This window comes from Strongylocentrotus purpuratus, unplaced genomic scaffold (assembly GCF_000002235.5).
Source record: "Strongylocentrotus purpuratus isolate Spur 01 unplaced genomic scaffold, Spur_5.0 spur5_scaffold_18, whole genome shotgun sequence".
NCBI lineage: Eukaryota > Metazoa > Echinodermata > Echinoidea > Camarodonta > Strongylocentrotidae > Strongylocentrotus > Strongylocentrotus purpuratus.
The window spans coordinates 13,065,416-13,081,767 of record NW_022145603.1 but is presented as its reverse complement, the minus strand read 5'-3'; the positions used below and the strand labels follow the sequence as shown (position 1 = coordinate 13,081,767).

Here is a 16,352-nt window from a genome sequence, read left to right as displayed (position 1 = left end):
CCGGTTTCAGTCAACTGTAAACACAGACAGAAAGCACGTGGCGAAGTTGACCTATACTTCCTGGGTCAAACTGCACAGTGTGATGAGCAGTGGCTGGGCTTGAAATGAGCGAGAATTACTAACCGTGCTTTTTAACGGCATTTTGATTTGTGATTCTAGCTTCAAAAAATCGCTTGAACGCACCCCTAGACTACCAAGATTCTTTATTGTTTGAAGCACATCGAAGGAGAGCTAGAAGGATGATCACTCTGTGTTCATTCATTTACTGCCGAACTTCCCCATTCCCATAGGCTTAACACAGAGACCACTCGGTTCCCATAGCCGATGGGTTATTGCCCTCCTAGCTAGTACCAGGAAATAATATCTAGTCAATGAAGAAGTAGGGAGAATAATTAAGGGAGGTCATAATTCTAGTTTTAAAGGTAAAGACCAGTATTGGAAACGCCCCAATTTCAAAAAATGAAATGGAAGCTCTCATTACCAATCATGTGAAAGAATATGTTTTGACTAATACATGATGATAAAAAATTTGCCGGGAAACTGCCTACTAATTCAAATATTTGGTAAATTTGTTTCTCTCATGGTCTGTGAGAGATATAGGGTAGTCCCATATACATTTTCTGTGTATAGTGCTTGTAACTTTACGAGGAATGGGCCAAATTTCTTATCATTTTGATGATTCCAGAACCTTGCAGATGCTAGATGCTAGATGATCAACCTTTTCTGATCGATTCCACAACGTTTCTTTCACAATGCAATCGCATGACCATAACTGGTCTTTACCTTTAATAGTCAATAAAGCTTCATGATAATTGACTTTGTGACATTTGCCCTTTTTTTTATTTGTCCCATCATGAATGATTTCTCAAGATGTATGAACTGGGATGTACTTTTGATGTTGTTGCAACGCAGCATACACCCCCTAGTTAGCAATATGCATTGCATTATAATTGTCAGATCTGTTTGCGGGAAGGAAACATTACTGGGTTAAGTTTTACCTGACTGCTTAGAAAGCATTTGTATTCTTGTAGGTAAGCAACCAGAAGTCCAAAGGGACTTTGTATTACAAATATATATATTTTTTACATCAGCCGGAATTCTCAATTATATACAATTAATTAATGAAAGCATTTGTATCTTGTAGGTAAGCAACCAGAGAACCAAAGTGACTTTGTATGATGAAGATAATATATTTTTTAAAAATCCGCCAGAATTCTCAATTATATACAATTAACGGAAGCATTTGTATACTTGTAGGTAAGCAACCAGAGAACTTAAGGGACTTTGTATAATAGTATATTTAAAAAAAAATTAGCCAGAATTCTCAATCATATACAATTAATTAATGAAAGCATTTGTATCTTGTAGGTAAGCAACCAGAGAACCAAAGTGACTTTGTATGATGAAGATAATATATTTTTTAAAAATCCGCCAGAATTCTTAATTATATACAATTAATTAACAAAAGCATTTGTATCTTGTAGGTAAGCAACCAGAGAACCAAAGTGACTTTGTATGATGAAGATAATATTTTTTTTTAAAATCCGCCAGAATTCTCAATTATATACAATTAACGGAAGCATTTGTATACTTGTAGGTAAGCAACCAGAGAACTTAAGGGACTTTGTATTATAAATATAATATATTTTAAAAAATCAGCCAGAATTCTCAATTATATATAAACAAATTTACATTTTTTACATATTCATCTAGACGCTTTCTTTTCTTTCATTTGTCATTACTCGCAGATGTATATTTCATTACTGTAGGAGGGGGCAAAATTATATGCAGTTAATTTTAATTGTTTAATTTTTTATTGGAGTCGGTAGGAATTTAGTTTTCCTTGTTTTGAGTCCATCAAGACTTCTTGGATAGATGTAGGTAAAGGGTTTTTCCAAATTTGTTTTTGACATTAGGGATCGATCAGGGGGAGGGGGGGGGGGGGAAATACTGTTAAAAAAATTTGAGTCCTTGCCAACTCTGTTTTTAAAGTATTGTTCTTGGGTCCTGCCAATTGCCTGTTTTCATTTTAGCCAAGCCAAAAATAAAGCAGCACTGTCAATACCTATTGGTCTTGTTAGGGATAAATACATCACCAGATCACCACCATATTGCACCATTTGAAATATGACCTTTTAAGATTACTTTTTTAAAGACACTTTGCAGTTTGCAAGTTTTAAATACACTCTCAATTAAACATAAAAACAACTTGTGAGTAGACTACTCAATCCCCCCCCCCACCTCCCCATAAGATGGGGCTCGCATGCAACCAAAGTCTAATTTTGGTTCTGTATGAGTAGTTTCTTGTTTATCTTTAATTTCTTTGTATTCCTTATCAGTTACTTCTTAGAATTAATGCCGGATGAAATTTGTTTAAGTTGATAGAGTGAAACCTCTCTATAAAACCCAAGGGAGACAAGAAAAGTGGTCTTTATAGGCAGGTGGTATTTGTGTACAGGTTCCTTTAGGATATGTTTCAATGAGAAACCATTTTCAAGGGAAACAAAAATGTGTTCTTTGTAGACAGGTGGTCTTTCTATACAGGTGGTAGCTAAAGCAGGTTTGACTGTATTATCATTCTTGCTGTATGCATTTTTTATTTTTAGGTGACTTTGACATGTATTTCATTGTTACATTTCTTGAAGTTCACATAGTATGAAGGACGTTGATTCCTTACAAATTAAAACAGATTCATAGTGAAGTGCTATTCCATGGAGACATACATCGAAGTGAGTTAAGTAATGCTCCATTGTTTTTTGAATACAGAGATGACTGGTACTACAAAATCAAAGAATAGCAAGGAATTCAGATATACTAGAGCATTACATCTTTTACTTGTCTTGTAAGTTGTAGAGTGCTTTTTTGTCTTCATTGGCATTTTGTTCATTTAGCGCTTGGCGCTTTGGTTTATATTGTCTGATAATGGTTTTCTGTTCTTTCTTGCAATGTTCTATATGGAGTTCAATTAATAGAGCTTCATTTGTTGCTATTATTAGATATGCAATATGGATTTATGGATATACTAAACTACATATGAGTTTGATTATTTCAGATTTATTGCATATTAAAAGAGATTTATGTTCATTAATAACATACACGTGCAGTGTGCATGTAGCGAGGCATCATTAGACTTCAATGTACCTCTGAATATAAATTATGGATGTATGGTGAATGCGGTCGCCATGGTAACTATTTCACGACGTGCTCGGCTTTTCAATAACGTGGATACATGTAGGTCATGCTTGATTAATTTTGGTACAAAAATGGGAATGAATTTTATGAATTGGAGTGTCTGCAGTTCTGACAGGTCATCACAATTTGAAGCAAAAATGATATACCAGTATCTGCTGCAGGGCGGTCTCTGATGCAGAATTGAAAAATCTATACACTTCTAAAAGCAAGGGACATCTACAAATAGATTAGGGAAGATTGTTGTCCTTTTTTTAATCTTTTGTTAAAATGTGAATAACAAGCATAAATTGTGAGCTAAAAAACATTTCTTGCTGTTTACAAATTATACTTAATAACTCTTTATAGTTGAATTATAGTGTACATGTATCCACATGTATGGTCAAAAATACAAGTGTATGGTAGGTTTGAACGAATAAGGAGTAACCTCTTTCTCTCCGTCTCTCTCTTTCTTTACTTCTATTTTGTCATTTTCCTTTTTTCCCTCTTTCATTCTCTCTCTCTTTCCCAAGTTATCTCTTTCTTTTTTGTCTCATTTATATTTTATCTTTCTCTCTTTTCCTCTCATTTTCTCTCATCATCTGTCTCTTTTATCCTATCTCTCTTGCTGTCTCATTTGTTCAGTAGACTATTGAATACCTTGTGATACTGTCAACCTGCTTTAAAGATTAACATTTTTTGTTTCCCTTGAATATGGTCTCTCATTGAAACCTGTACTAAATGAACCTGTACATAAAGACCACTTGCCTATAAAGACCAGTTTTGGGGTTTCCTTTGAGTGGTCTTAAAGGTAAAGACCAGTTATGGTCATGCGATTGCATTGTGAAAGAAACGTTGTGGAATCGATCAGAAAAGGTTGATCATCTAGCATCTAGCATCTGCAAGGTTCTGGAATCATCAAAATGATAAGAAATTTGGCCCATTCTTCGTAAAGTTACAAGCACTATACACAGAAAGATGTATATGGGACTACCCTATATCTCTCACAGACCATGAGAGAAACAAATTTACCAAATATATGAAATAGTAGGCGGTTTCCCGGCAATTTTTTTATCATCATGTATTAGTCAAAACATATTCTTTCACATGATTGGTAATGAGAGCTTCCATTTCATTTTTGAAATTGGGGCGTTTCCAATACTGGTCTTTACGTTTCATAATATGCAGGTTTCACTGTATATAAATTGTATCATTACAACAAAACTTGTAAAATTCAACAAAAGTCAAGTTCGCCGTCTGAATTTGATACTTTCTGACTTCAATTTCTTTGAGATGCAGTTGTAGGAAAGTCGTGTAAATATGAAACCATGCAGAGAGGAAATGGATGATTTCCTGTCTGCATTAAGAATTCTCTCTACTTTGATTACTATCCATGATTAGTCAAAACTTGGATTATTTAATTTGTTAATCTGTTACCTTTCATCGTTGTAACATATCTCCCTTCGATGAGAGAATATGAAAGGAGACCTCCCAGTTAGTTTGCTCATTATTGAAGTTCAGTTTAAACAATGATTTCACTCGTTTAAAGATAAAGTTGAGTTCTGGTCATGCGATCGCATTGTGAAAGAAACGGCATGGAATCAAAAAGTTGATCATCTAGCATATAAGTATTGGTGTGTACTGCAAGGTTCTGGAATCATCAAAATGATAAGAAATCTGGCCCAGTCTTGGTAAAGTTACGAGCGCTGTACACTGAAAGATGTATATGGGGCTACATGAACATGTGGCATAAAAATTGGGCCTCATTTTTAAGCTGTTACTTGTCATATTTACAATATGAAGGCATTTGAAGAGCCATGATTTTCAAGGAACATTTTTTCTCTGATCTTCTGGCTTCCAGCATTGGTATTGAGTCATGAATTTGGTTCAAATGAACATATTGGAAGCATATGCGGTCCTACAATATTCAGTGATCGTTGTCGCGGTTGAAATCGAGTCTTAAGTCATGAAATTGTAAATAATAAACTCTTTATGTTGTATAGCTCCCTCTCAAGTTGAAGATAATAATTTAGCTATAAAACAACGTTTCTTTACTGAAATTTACCGATTGGCTATTCCTGTTTGAAAAATTATAAATCACAACTACATTTTATGATATTTTCATGTTCGCAGCTACCAATTTATGGCCGTATAGGCGCTATTTGAAAATTTTGAAATTTACCGGGAGCACCAGTAAATTTTGATATTCAATTTTTCTCGGAAGCAGAAATGTTTTAGAGGCTTACTTTGTTAGTGCTTATAATACATCCACAGGGGCATCCAAATATTTCAAAATTGTAAAGAATATTTAAATCCAGACAATTTTCAAAATTTTCCCCAAAATTTGTATTACCTTTAAAATATAATCTGACGTTTTAACGTTTTGTTTGCTGGAACAGGAAGCTTTCATGTAGTGTCATTGTTATCACTTTAGAATTTTTTTTTTTTTTCAATTACTCCGGATCAATGGGAAAACCCCATGTCGTATCCCTCAAAATGAATTCAATTACGGTAGAAGGCATCAATTTTATCCGTTTGTCCTGAATTTAGAATGATGTATCTTAAAATCAAGATTAATTAGATTTCCTATTTTGTTTTTGTTTTTTTCTCTTTGACAGTATTTTCTGATTGTGCTGTTGCTGTTACTAGCTGAGGTTGTTTCTACATCTTTATTATTTGCATTTAGATCACAGGTGAGTTACAATATTTATAATATATCTGTCTGTCCATTTGTCCATCTGTCTGTCTGTCTGTCTGTCGGTCTATCTATCTATCTATCTATCTATCTATTTGTCTATCGATCTATCTATTTTTCTAAATTTTCTGTCTATGTATTTATGTATCTATGTATCTATTTATACTCTATCTGTCTGTCCATTTTTCCATCCATTTTCTGTCTGTCTGTTGGTCTATCTATCTATCTGTCTATCTATCTGTATATCCGTCTATCTGTCTATCTATGCATCTATGTATCTATGAATATATGTATGTTTATACCCCTCTATCTATCTATCTATCTAGTATCTATCTCTCTCTATCTATCTATCTAGCAATCTATCAATCTCTCTATCTATCCATTTATCTATCTATCTATCTACCTATAGGTGTATGTATGTATGTATGTATCTGTCTATCTACCTATCTATGAGCTATCTATCTATCTATCTATGATATATCTATCTATGTATCTGTCTCTTTGTCTATCTTTCGTTGTACTTATTTATAATCTCACTTTCTAGTTAACCATCTATTTTCCTCTGCTTTCATATTTTCTTTCTGATTATATGAGGGAAGTAATGAAGGATTTCAGAAAGGTGAAAAGAGAGTGTTTATGTAGGGTACGGACAATACGTTGATTTGGGGAGGAACTAGAAAAAAATATTTAAAATAGTATGCGAAAGCTGTACTACAAATTAGGATGAATAAAATGTAAGGAGAGAAGGGGAATATTTGAATAAAAAATGTGGAAGTTAAAGTTCAGGTTAGGTAAAACCGACTCTAATTATATTTTAAAAAAGTCTATTGAAATAAAATACAAGAATTTTGAATACAGGGAGAACAGTGTGGGTGTGTGGTGTGTGTTTGTGTGGGGGGGGGGGGGCAGTTTGTTATATAGGGTTAGGGGGCATAAGGGCGGGCAGGGGGGGGGGATCTGTAAATTTCGCCAAGACAAGAAGACAAGCTTGTCAATTGGCAGTAAGCTCATTGGCTTCTGCTGAAAATCCAATTAGCTGGCTGAAGAGCAAATCTTGGGCCTTCCTCGAGTCGGCTCGAGTCCTCAGGGAAATTAAGTTGATTGTGGCCGATATGTTGCACATAGATGTGCAATGTCAGCACTTACATTAGCATTTAAAGGGAGAGGTCACGCGTAAAAGAAGCAATTCCTGGTTTGTCGCCCACTCCTTTGTTGTTTTTGCCTCAGTTAAGTCTTTTTTTTATAGTATATATTTTTTTGATGATTTGAAATGAATATGATTCGGAGGACATCTTGACAATTTATTAGATAACACTACAGAAATCAATATTATATAGCATTTAAAGGGAGAGGTCTGGCGGAGAAGAAGCAGTTCCTGGCTTGTCGCCCACTCCTTCCTTGTTTTTGCCTCGCTTACGTCTTTTTTTTATAGTTAATATTTTGTTAATGATTTGAAATGAATATGTATCAGAGGATATCTTGACAATTAGATAACACTACAGAAATCAATATTTTGAGCCACTGAAGTGCATATAGAAATTAAATGCAATGAATACAGTTTTTGTTAAAATGGACCCAAAAGCATTTTGATGTACCAGAAATGTATCAAATATAAAATATTATATCACATGAAACCCCCTCCTCATTAGAAAAAAAAGATGAAAGATAAAAGTCTTCTAATGTATTTAAATATAAGGATGATAAATGTTGATAAAGATCGTCAATAAAGGGAAAAATGAATGAAGGTGAAACAAAGAAACACTACAAGAGCACATAGTAGCCTTAAAATATATGTTTGTTAAACTTGTTATCAGTCGAACCTGCTTAAGTGACCACCTGTCTTCAAAGACCACCTGTCTACTTAGACCACATTTTTTGTTTCCCTTGAAAATGGTTTCTCATTGAAACATGTGCTAAAGGAACCTTGTCTACAAAGACCACCTGTCTACAAAGACCACTTTCTGTGTTTCCCTTGGGCGGTCGCTATAGACAGGTTTGACTGTATTCATATATATCAGTATTAAAATGACAGATTCTGAATATGAAATTGTGATTTTCCCTTTTGTCTTATGTTTCTTTTCAGGTCGAAACCTTTGTGAATACAAAATTGGGGTCGACGATAAAGACGCAGTATGGCCAAGAAAACCGAGAAGGAACGACAGAGGCAATCGATGCTATGCAGAGGATGGTACGTAATATTCGGTTCTAGCACACCTACCCCCTGGACACCTACCCCCTGGACACCTACCCCCTGGGCAACTACCCCCTGGACAACTACCCTCAGACAACTACCCCCCAGACAACTACCCCCCAGACAACTACCCCCTGGACAACTACCCCCTGGACAACTACCCCCTGGACAACTACCCTCTAGGACAACTACACCTAGGACAACTACCCCCTGGACACCTACCCCTAGGGCAACCACCCTCTAGGACAACTACCCCTAGGACAACTACCCCCTGGACACCTACCCCCTGGAAAACTATCCCCTGGACGACTACCCCTAAGACAACTACCCCTAGGGCAACCACCCTCTAGGACAACTACCCTTAGGACAACTACCACTAAGACAACTAACCCTAAGACAACTACCCCCTGGACAACTACCCCCTGGACAACTACCCTCTAGGACAACTACCCCTAAGACAACTACCCCTTGGACATCTAACCCCTAGGGCAACCACCCTCTAGGACAACTACCTCTAGGACAACCTCCCCTAGGACAACTAACCCTAAGACAACTACCCCCTGGACAACTACCCCCTGGACAACTACCCCCTGGACAACTACCCCCTGGACAACTACCCCCTGGACAACTACCCCTGGACAACTACCCCTAGTACAACTACCCCCTGGACAACTACCCCCTAGATATTTACCCCCGGACAACTATCCTAGGGGGTAGTTGTCCTAGAGGGTGGTTATCCTAGGATACGTAATCTTCATGTTATGCTTGCTTCGTTAATGAATTTACCTGCTAATTAATGATTATAATAATCTGGGCCTCGTCTTAAAGGAGTTGCGACTGAGCTGAGTTAATCGCAAGTGTACAGTCTATGGTCTCTTATATACATAGTCGGATTGATATTAAAGGGATAGTTGAGTTCTGTTGCAGAGGGCGCTATACAAAATAATTTTTTGGTGAGATAATGAAAAACTGAGTGTCAAATTTGAAAGAACATAATATTCAAATGACAAAATCATCCTTGTTTGATCACAATCAGTTCAGAGACGGCTGAAATATAACGATTTCTAATACTTGTGTACCACCACAAATATTAGATATTTTGACAAAAATGAAAAAACCGTTGAAAAAAACGAAATAACGCCTTTTACGTCGTATTTCAGCCAATGCCGATGTTGGCTTTTTTGTTGGCATTTTCGTGTTGCTTATATTACTCACAATTAGCCGGCCAATGTATTGTTATTTTAATAAAATAATTAATTAACGGTCACCATGTTTTTTTTTTAAAGTGGAGCTGAATTGGTATGATCGTATTGCCTAAATTTCACACATTTTGGGATCTAAAATTACCTTCATAGCAATTTTAGGTTCAATAAGGGCACTAGAAATGTCATAGATACGAATAAGAGCAATAACCATGCACTTTGAAGGCATATGCGGTCTGAAAACAGAACTCAACTATCCCTTTAATTGCAATTAAGTTGCGATTAATCGCAGCTGTCTATAAGACAGGGCCTATGAATATTATATAGCGTCTGTCAGTGCTTTACAGACATTAATACCCTGGTCTTCGGATCCATTCATGCACTGTCTCCACTCCCTGGGGAGTATTCCTAACATATGGTGACCGTGAGGGCATATGACAGTTTCTAACACATGAGGGCCATTTCAAGTACATTCCTTTTCTTGTGATATTGCCACTATAATGATATTCTTCCGCACTGGAATATAAAACTACGAAAAAGCTCACAATTTTTTTTGGTATGCTGTCAGTGCTTTTCCTTTAAACTCACATGCACTTGTTTCCTTGGGGCTTATTGGAGTAAGCCCCAAGGAAACTTGATCGTGCCAAACCACTCAGGACACCCAGTAAATTGATATTCCCCAAATAATCCAAAGATCGGAAGTTGTATACTGCATTTCTCCCCCTCCTTTGGACACCTCTAAGGCCTGCTTTCATCAGCTCAAGTTTGCCAAATAACCCACTTTTTTAACTTTTCCGATCTCAAATTATCCAGCTACTTTGCGTCATCATCAGCCTGCCGTTGCCATCAGCGGGATATTTGGATGAGAAAATATCCTGAGAAATCTTGGTCTTGTTTTCAAAATATTTTGATATTTGGGATATAGCAGGGTAATCTGCGCCCTTCTGAGCTAGTTTGTGATGAGCGTAACAGTCTGGTGAAGACGCAATTTCGAGCTTCGGGATAATATCCCGAGTCTGAAAATAGCAGGTTATTTGGAAACTCAAGCTGATGAAGACGGGACACCTAGTCTCTCTAGAAATCCATCTCGGCATTGAGTTTCACTATTAGAGTTCTCTTACAAAGGGTTGTAGTCAGGAGATCTGCAAAAGTTCAACTCTATCTTCTCTGAAAGCCAGTGATTAATGATACTGTACCAACGATGCAACATAGGCAGATTTAAAGCGAGGGGGGGGGGGTACACCGGCCTTACCCCCCCCCCCCCATTTTGTACCCTAATTGGCATTCATACAAGGCAAGGAAGTCCCTCTTTCTTTTTGAGGTGATGACTTTGTTTTCCTCATAATAGAGAATTTCAGAATTACAATGCACCAAATGATCCTGATGACCCATTTTTGGTTTATCATAAAAAACTAACAACAACAAACAAACATACAAAAAAAAAAAAAGATTAAAGGTAATTCAAAGTTTTGGGAAATTTTGAAAATTGGCTGGATAGTGATTCTTTACTATTTTGATGTATGGTATTTAGATGCCTCTGTGGATGTATTATAAGCAATAGAAAATTTAGCCCCTAAAACACTTCTGCTTTCGAGAAAAAACTAGAATATCAAGTAGCGCCTACGGCCATGAAATGTATGCTACGACCTTGAAAATCTCAGAATATAGTTGTAATATATAATTTCCAAACGGGAATAGCCAATCGGTTGATTATAGTGAAGAAACATTGTTTTAGAGTCAAATTAATATCTTGACCTTGAGAGGGAGCTACACAACACAAACAGTCAATTATTTACAATTTCATCACTTTAGGCTCGATTTTAACCGCAATTTTAACCATGACATCGATCACTGAATATTGTAGGATCGCATATGCTTCCAATATGTTCATCTGAACCGAATTCATGACCCCATACCAAAACCTTGTATTACCTTTAAAAGATCTAGGATTATTGTCACCCCTCTAATAATCAAATCATAGGTCTGCATCCATCCCCCCTCCCAAACATTTTGAACTTCGTCTCTGGTGGCCTGACATTTGTTCCAGACTAATCTTTGCCAAAATATCCTATACTCTTGTGCCTGAATCGGATTTCACTTGTCATTAGGCATTAAAGGCCCCTGTTTCATCAAACTTCTCTTCAATAGCAAGTTACAATAGCTGTAAAAATATAAAAATAACATAGGCCATGTACTATAGCTGCTCCTGACACAACCATTGTTTTTTGTTGTTGTTTTAGTCTTAAGGGCGTGTGTCATTCAATTATGATTATTTACGCCGTAGGTGAGTTACAATATTGATACTATATCTGTCTGTCCATTTGTCCATCAGTTTGTCCGTAGGTAGGTAGCTGGGCTAGGCTTCTCTCAAGGCACAATGATTTTTTGATAAAGTGTCAAATTAGGGTCTGTGCTTGCAGACTAGTTATAAGCTACTGAAATCATGGCATCGGATTGGTTGAGAGCTAATTTGTCAAAGAACTTAAAGGGAAGGTTGAGTTCTGGGGAGAGGTGAAAGATAATTTAATATCAAGATGGGCTTCTCTAAACTCAGGGAATGGGAGAATTCAATAGTCGGTAGATTAAGTAATTTCTCTTGACGGTGTCCCCAAAGATGTAAGATCTATATAGCTACTCACTAGGCCTTTATTATGTGAAGGAAATCAGAGACTTTAATCTTGTATTCTTAAAATGTTTTAGGCAGAAATCTATCCAGGGGGTGTTTCAAAAAGACTAAGATCAACTTTAAGTTGGACTTAACTATGGCAGGCCATTCATGCCACTAGTTGCTCTCACCATTGGTCTCTTAATTATGATCTTTAGATAATATTAGTTCCTAGTTCCTACAATAATGAACTATCAAAAAATGTAATTTCTGTAGATTTGTGACCACGATTGGTCCATCCCTTGAGCAACCAATGCCAGTAAATGATGAGAGAAAATAGTGGCATGAACTTAAAGGGATCCGGTAACTTTGTCTTAGATTCTGAAACAAAACTCTGGATTTAGCTCATGATACAATGATAATTATAAACCTTTAGGTCTGTCAGGAACCCCATGACTTTTAGAAGCCGATCGCCTGCTTGATTATCAAGATATTTATGATTGGAATTACAAATTTTGAAAACTGTTCGCCTGACGGTTTTCATAACACTACAGTCTATTGGGGAAAATGAGTATGGTAAAACCGGTCACTCAAAGATTTTTACTTTTTTGAGGCACTTCTTGATCATTTTGAAGCGCAATTTTTGTAGGGCTTCAATATTACACCATATCACAGACATTGATAACATGTAGGGCCGTGTATCTCAGATTTAACATTGTTAAACGATCCCTTTAAAGTCGATCTTAGTCTTTGTGAAACACTCCCTGGGCCCTGTGTCTGGCTTTGTTTATTCCCCTGGAAACTGATATATTAATGATCCACTTGACTCTGACTATGTTATTGTACCTTCTTCCTTAAAAAGGGGAAAACTATCACTCTACAATAACATATACGTTGATTACATACCATGATTTTTGTATATAAAAGGATTTTCTTTGCTGCCTTGTCAAGCAGTTCTAAGAGCTCAAAATGAGGATGTGAATTCCAGAAAGCTGGAAATGATTTTGAAAACATTTACAGAGTAGGCGGATTCAAAATCAATCTTTATATACTTAGCTGAGAGCAAGATTTTATTTTGTTTTTGAATGTGTAGGAGGAGAAGGGAATAAGGGAAGGGGAGGGAAGGCAAGGGGGAGGAGAAGAGGAAAAAAGGATGGGGAAGGGAGGAATCTCACTGGGTGAAAAGTGAAATATTCATTTAGGCATCGTTTAACAATGTTAAATCTGATATGCACGGCCCTACATGTTATCAGTGTCTGTGATATGGTGTAATATTGAAGCCCTGCAAAAATTGCGCTTTAAAATGATCATGAAGTGCCTCAAATCGTAAAAATCTTTGAGTGACCGGTTTTACCATACTCATTTCCCCCAATAGACTGTAGTGTTAAAAAACCGTTAGGAAACAATTTTTTTTGTTTTTGATTTCCAATCATAAATATCTTGATAATCAGACAGGCGATGGGCTTGTAGAAGTCATGGGATTCCTGACTGACCTAAAGGTTTATGATTATCATTGCAGCATGAGCTAAATCCAGAATTTTTGTTTCAGAATCTGTTACCGGATCCCTTTAAAGGTAAAGGCCAGTATTGGAAACCCCCCAATTTCAAAAAATGAAATGGAAGCTCTCATTACCAATCATGTGAAAGAATATGTTTTGACCAATACATGATGATAAAAAAATTGCCGGGAAACCCCCTACTAATTCATATATTTGGTAAATTTGTTTTTCTCATGGTCTGTGAGAGATATAAGGTAGTCCCATATACATCTTTCTGTGTATAGTGCTTGTAACTTTACGAAGAATGGGCCAAATTTCTTATCATTTTGATGATTCCAGAACCTTGCAGATGCTAGATGGATCAACCTTTTCTGATCGATTCCACAACGTTTCTTTCACAATGCAATAGCATGGCCATAACTGGTCTTTACCTTTAAGAGAACTGCATCGCACCATCCTTTAATTTCATCTTTTATTCCTTTTCCCTCCAGCTGCTGTGCTGTGGCAACCATAACTTCACGGATTGGCAAGATAGTGACTGGTACCAGGAGCAGAACCCGGACAACACGACGCAGGCGGTGCTCTACGTTCCTCAGTCCTGCTGTATCGCCAACGGAGAGAAGCTTAGCAATCGGGCGGAGTGTCAGGAATCGCCGGACGAGATTAACGTAGAGAGGCATTCAACGGTAAAAAGATGGAGAGATCGGAAGAATAATGGACAATAATAAAGGATGGAAAGAAACAGAGATATTTTTGAGTAGATAGATAGATGCATGTAGGTAGATAAATAGGTAGGTAGATGGATAAACATTTATATATATATGGATAGATCCGTGGAATAAAGGAAAATGATATAAGATGGAAGGAAATTCAGATACATGGATAGAAAACGATTGATGATGGAGTAGATGGATACATCTAGATACAGATACAGATACAAACAAATACATTACATGATTGAGTGTATAGATAGAGGGATAGACAGATATATATATATATATATATATATATATATATATATATATATATATATATATATATATATATATATATATATAGATAAAAAGATAGATAAATAGATAGATAGATAGATAGATAAAATAGATATATAGATACATTGCATGATTGATAAAAAAGACAAACTGATATATTTGATAACTGAGTAGATAAATAGATACATGTAGATAGATGGATAGATAGATTGGCAGATAAATAAATAGATAGATAGATAGATAGATAGATAGATAGATAGATAGATGGATAGCAGGTAGGTAGTTAGATAGATGGATAGATTGAGAGATATATAGAAAGATTGACATATGACTAGTGTGTTTACATAGGTATACATCATAACATAAATATACCAAACTTTCCTGGTTGTACTATACATTTACATGTATATGATCTGTGTTATTAGTACAAAATAGAGTTAAGATAATAAAATGCCTGTAGGATTTGTTCGGAGCAAGAATGGTATCCCATAGGAAAGTGAAAAGTATGCCGCAGACCTGCCGCAGACCTGCCGCAGATCTGCCGCAGACCTGCCGCAGACTTTTAGTCTGCGGCAAGGAGTATGCCGAAGTATGCGGCAGAAAGAAATTTTGCTGCAGACTTGCCGCATACCAGTATGCCACAGGAACAGTCTGCGGCAGATCTGCGGCAGGATTAAATTTTGCTGCAGACTTGCCGCATACTAGTATGACACAGGAACAGTCTGCGGCAGATCTGCGGCAGGATGAAACTTTGCTCCAGACTTGCCGCATACTAGTATGCCACAGGAACAGTCTGCGGCAGATCTGCAGCAGGATGAAATTTTGCTGCAGACTTGCCGCATACTAGTATGTCACAGGAACAGTCTGCGGCAGATCTGCGGCAGGATGAAATTTTGCTGCAGACTTGCCGCATACTAGTATGCCACAGGAACAGTCTGCGGCAGATCTGCGGCAGGATGAAACTTTGCTCCAGACTTGCCGCATACTAGTATGCCACAGGAACAGTCTGCGGCAGATCTGCGGCAGGATGAAACTTTGCTCCAGACTTGCCGCATACTAGTATGCCACAGGAACAGTCTGCGGCAGATCTGCGGCAGGGCGAAACTTTGCTCCAGACTTGCCGCATACCAGTACGCCACAGGAACAGTCTGCGGCAGGTCTGCCACAGGAAATCCCATTAAATTCTAATAGGGCCAATTGAAACCAATCATCTCATGCATATTCATTATTACTTTACACGTGTGACAGAAAAATACATTTATCATGATTTGTTAAGTAAATTAAGACAATGCACATCATTTTTGTGATTTCTATTTTCCTTTTGCCATTATTAACCAATAGATTATTTTGTCTGATCATGTTAAAATTACATTCACGTTTAAGCAATAGATATATTGATTACTAACCAAGAAACTATGATTACTAACCAAGAAACAATATACATATTTAGTATATAGATGTGTACGAGCCTGTGTCACTTTAAATGTTACTCTTGAATACACTTCAAATGATCAATGTGATGAAGTTAATACAATTGAGGATAGAATATACCTAATTGGTAATATCGACATACATATTGGTAATATCGATATTGCCAATATCGATTATGAAGTTTCAGTTTATCACTGGTTCTTCTACATGCATACTTTATTGCCACGTACTGGATATGAAAGAGTATGCGGCAGGTCTGCAGCAGGTCTATATGAGATATGAATATTCGTGACGAAGAGTCTGCGGCAGGTCTGCAGCAAGTCTGCGGCAGGTCTGCAGCAAGTCTGCGGCAGACCTGCCGCAGACTCTTCATAGTATGCGGCAGGTCTGCCGCAGACTTGCTGCAGACCTGCCGCATACTCTTTCAGTATGATGAAGAGTATGCGGCAAGTCTGCGGCAGACCTGCCGCAGACTCTTCATCATACTGAAAGAGTATGCGGCAGGTCTGCAGCAAGTCTGCGGCAGACTTGCCGCATACTCTTTCAGTATGATGAAGAGTCTGCGGCAG

General features: G+C 37.1%; 1 protein-coding gene across 1 annotated transcript in view; it reads left to right on the top strand.

Annotated features, from left to right (window-relative positions):
* Positions 1 to 16,352, top strand: part of LOC589214 (CD151 antigen) — a 79,984-nt gene that overhangs the window by 58,160 nt on the left and 5,472 nt on the right. Inside the window, exons 5-7 of the mRNA XM_030989230.1 lie at positions 5,787 to 5,861; positions 7,947 to 8,051; positions 13,852 to 14,046. Coding sequence (XP_030845090.1) covers positions 5,787 to 5,861; positions 7,947 to 8,051; positions 13,852 to 14,046 — 375 coding nt within the window. The remainder of the gene's footprint in view (positions 1 to 5,786; positions 5,862 to 7,946; positions 8,052 to 13,851; positions 14,047 to 16,352) is intronic.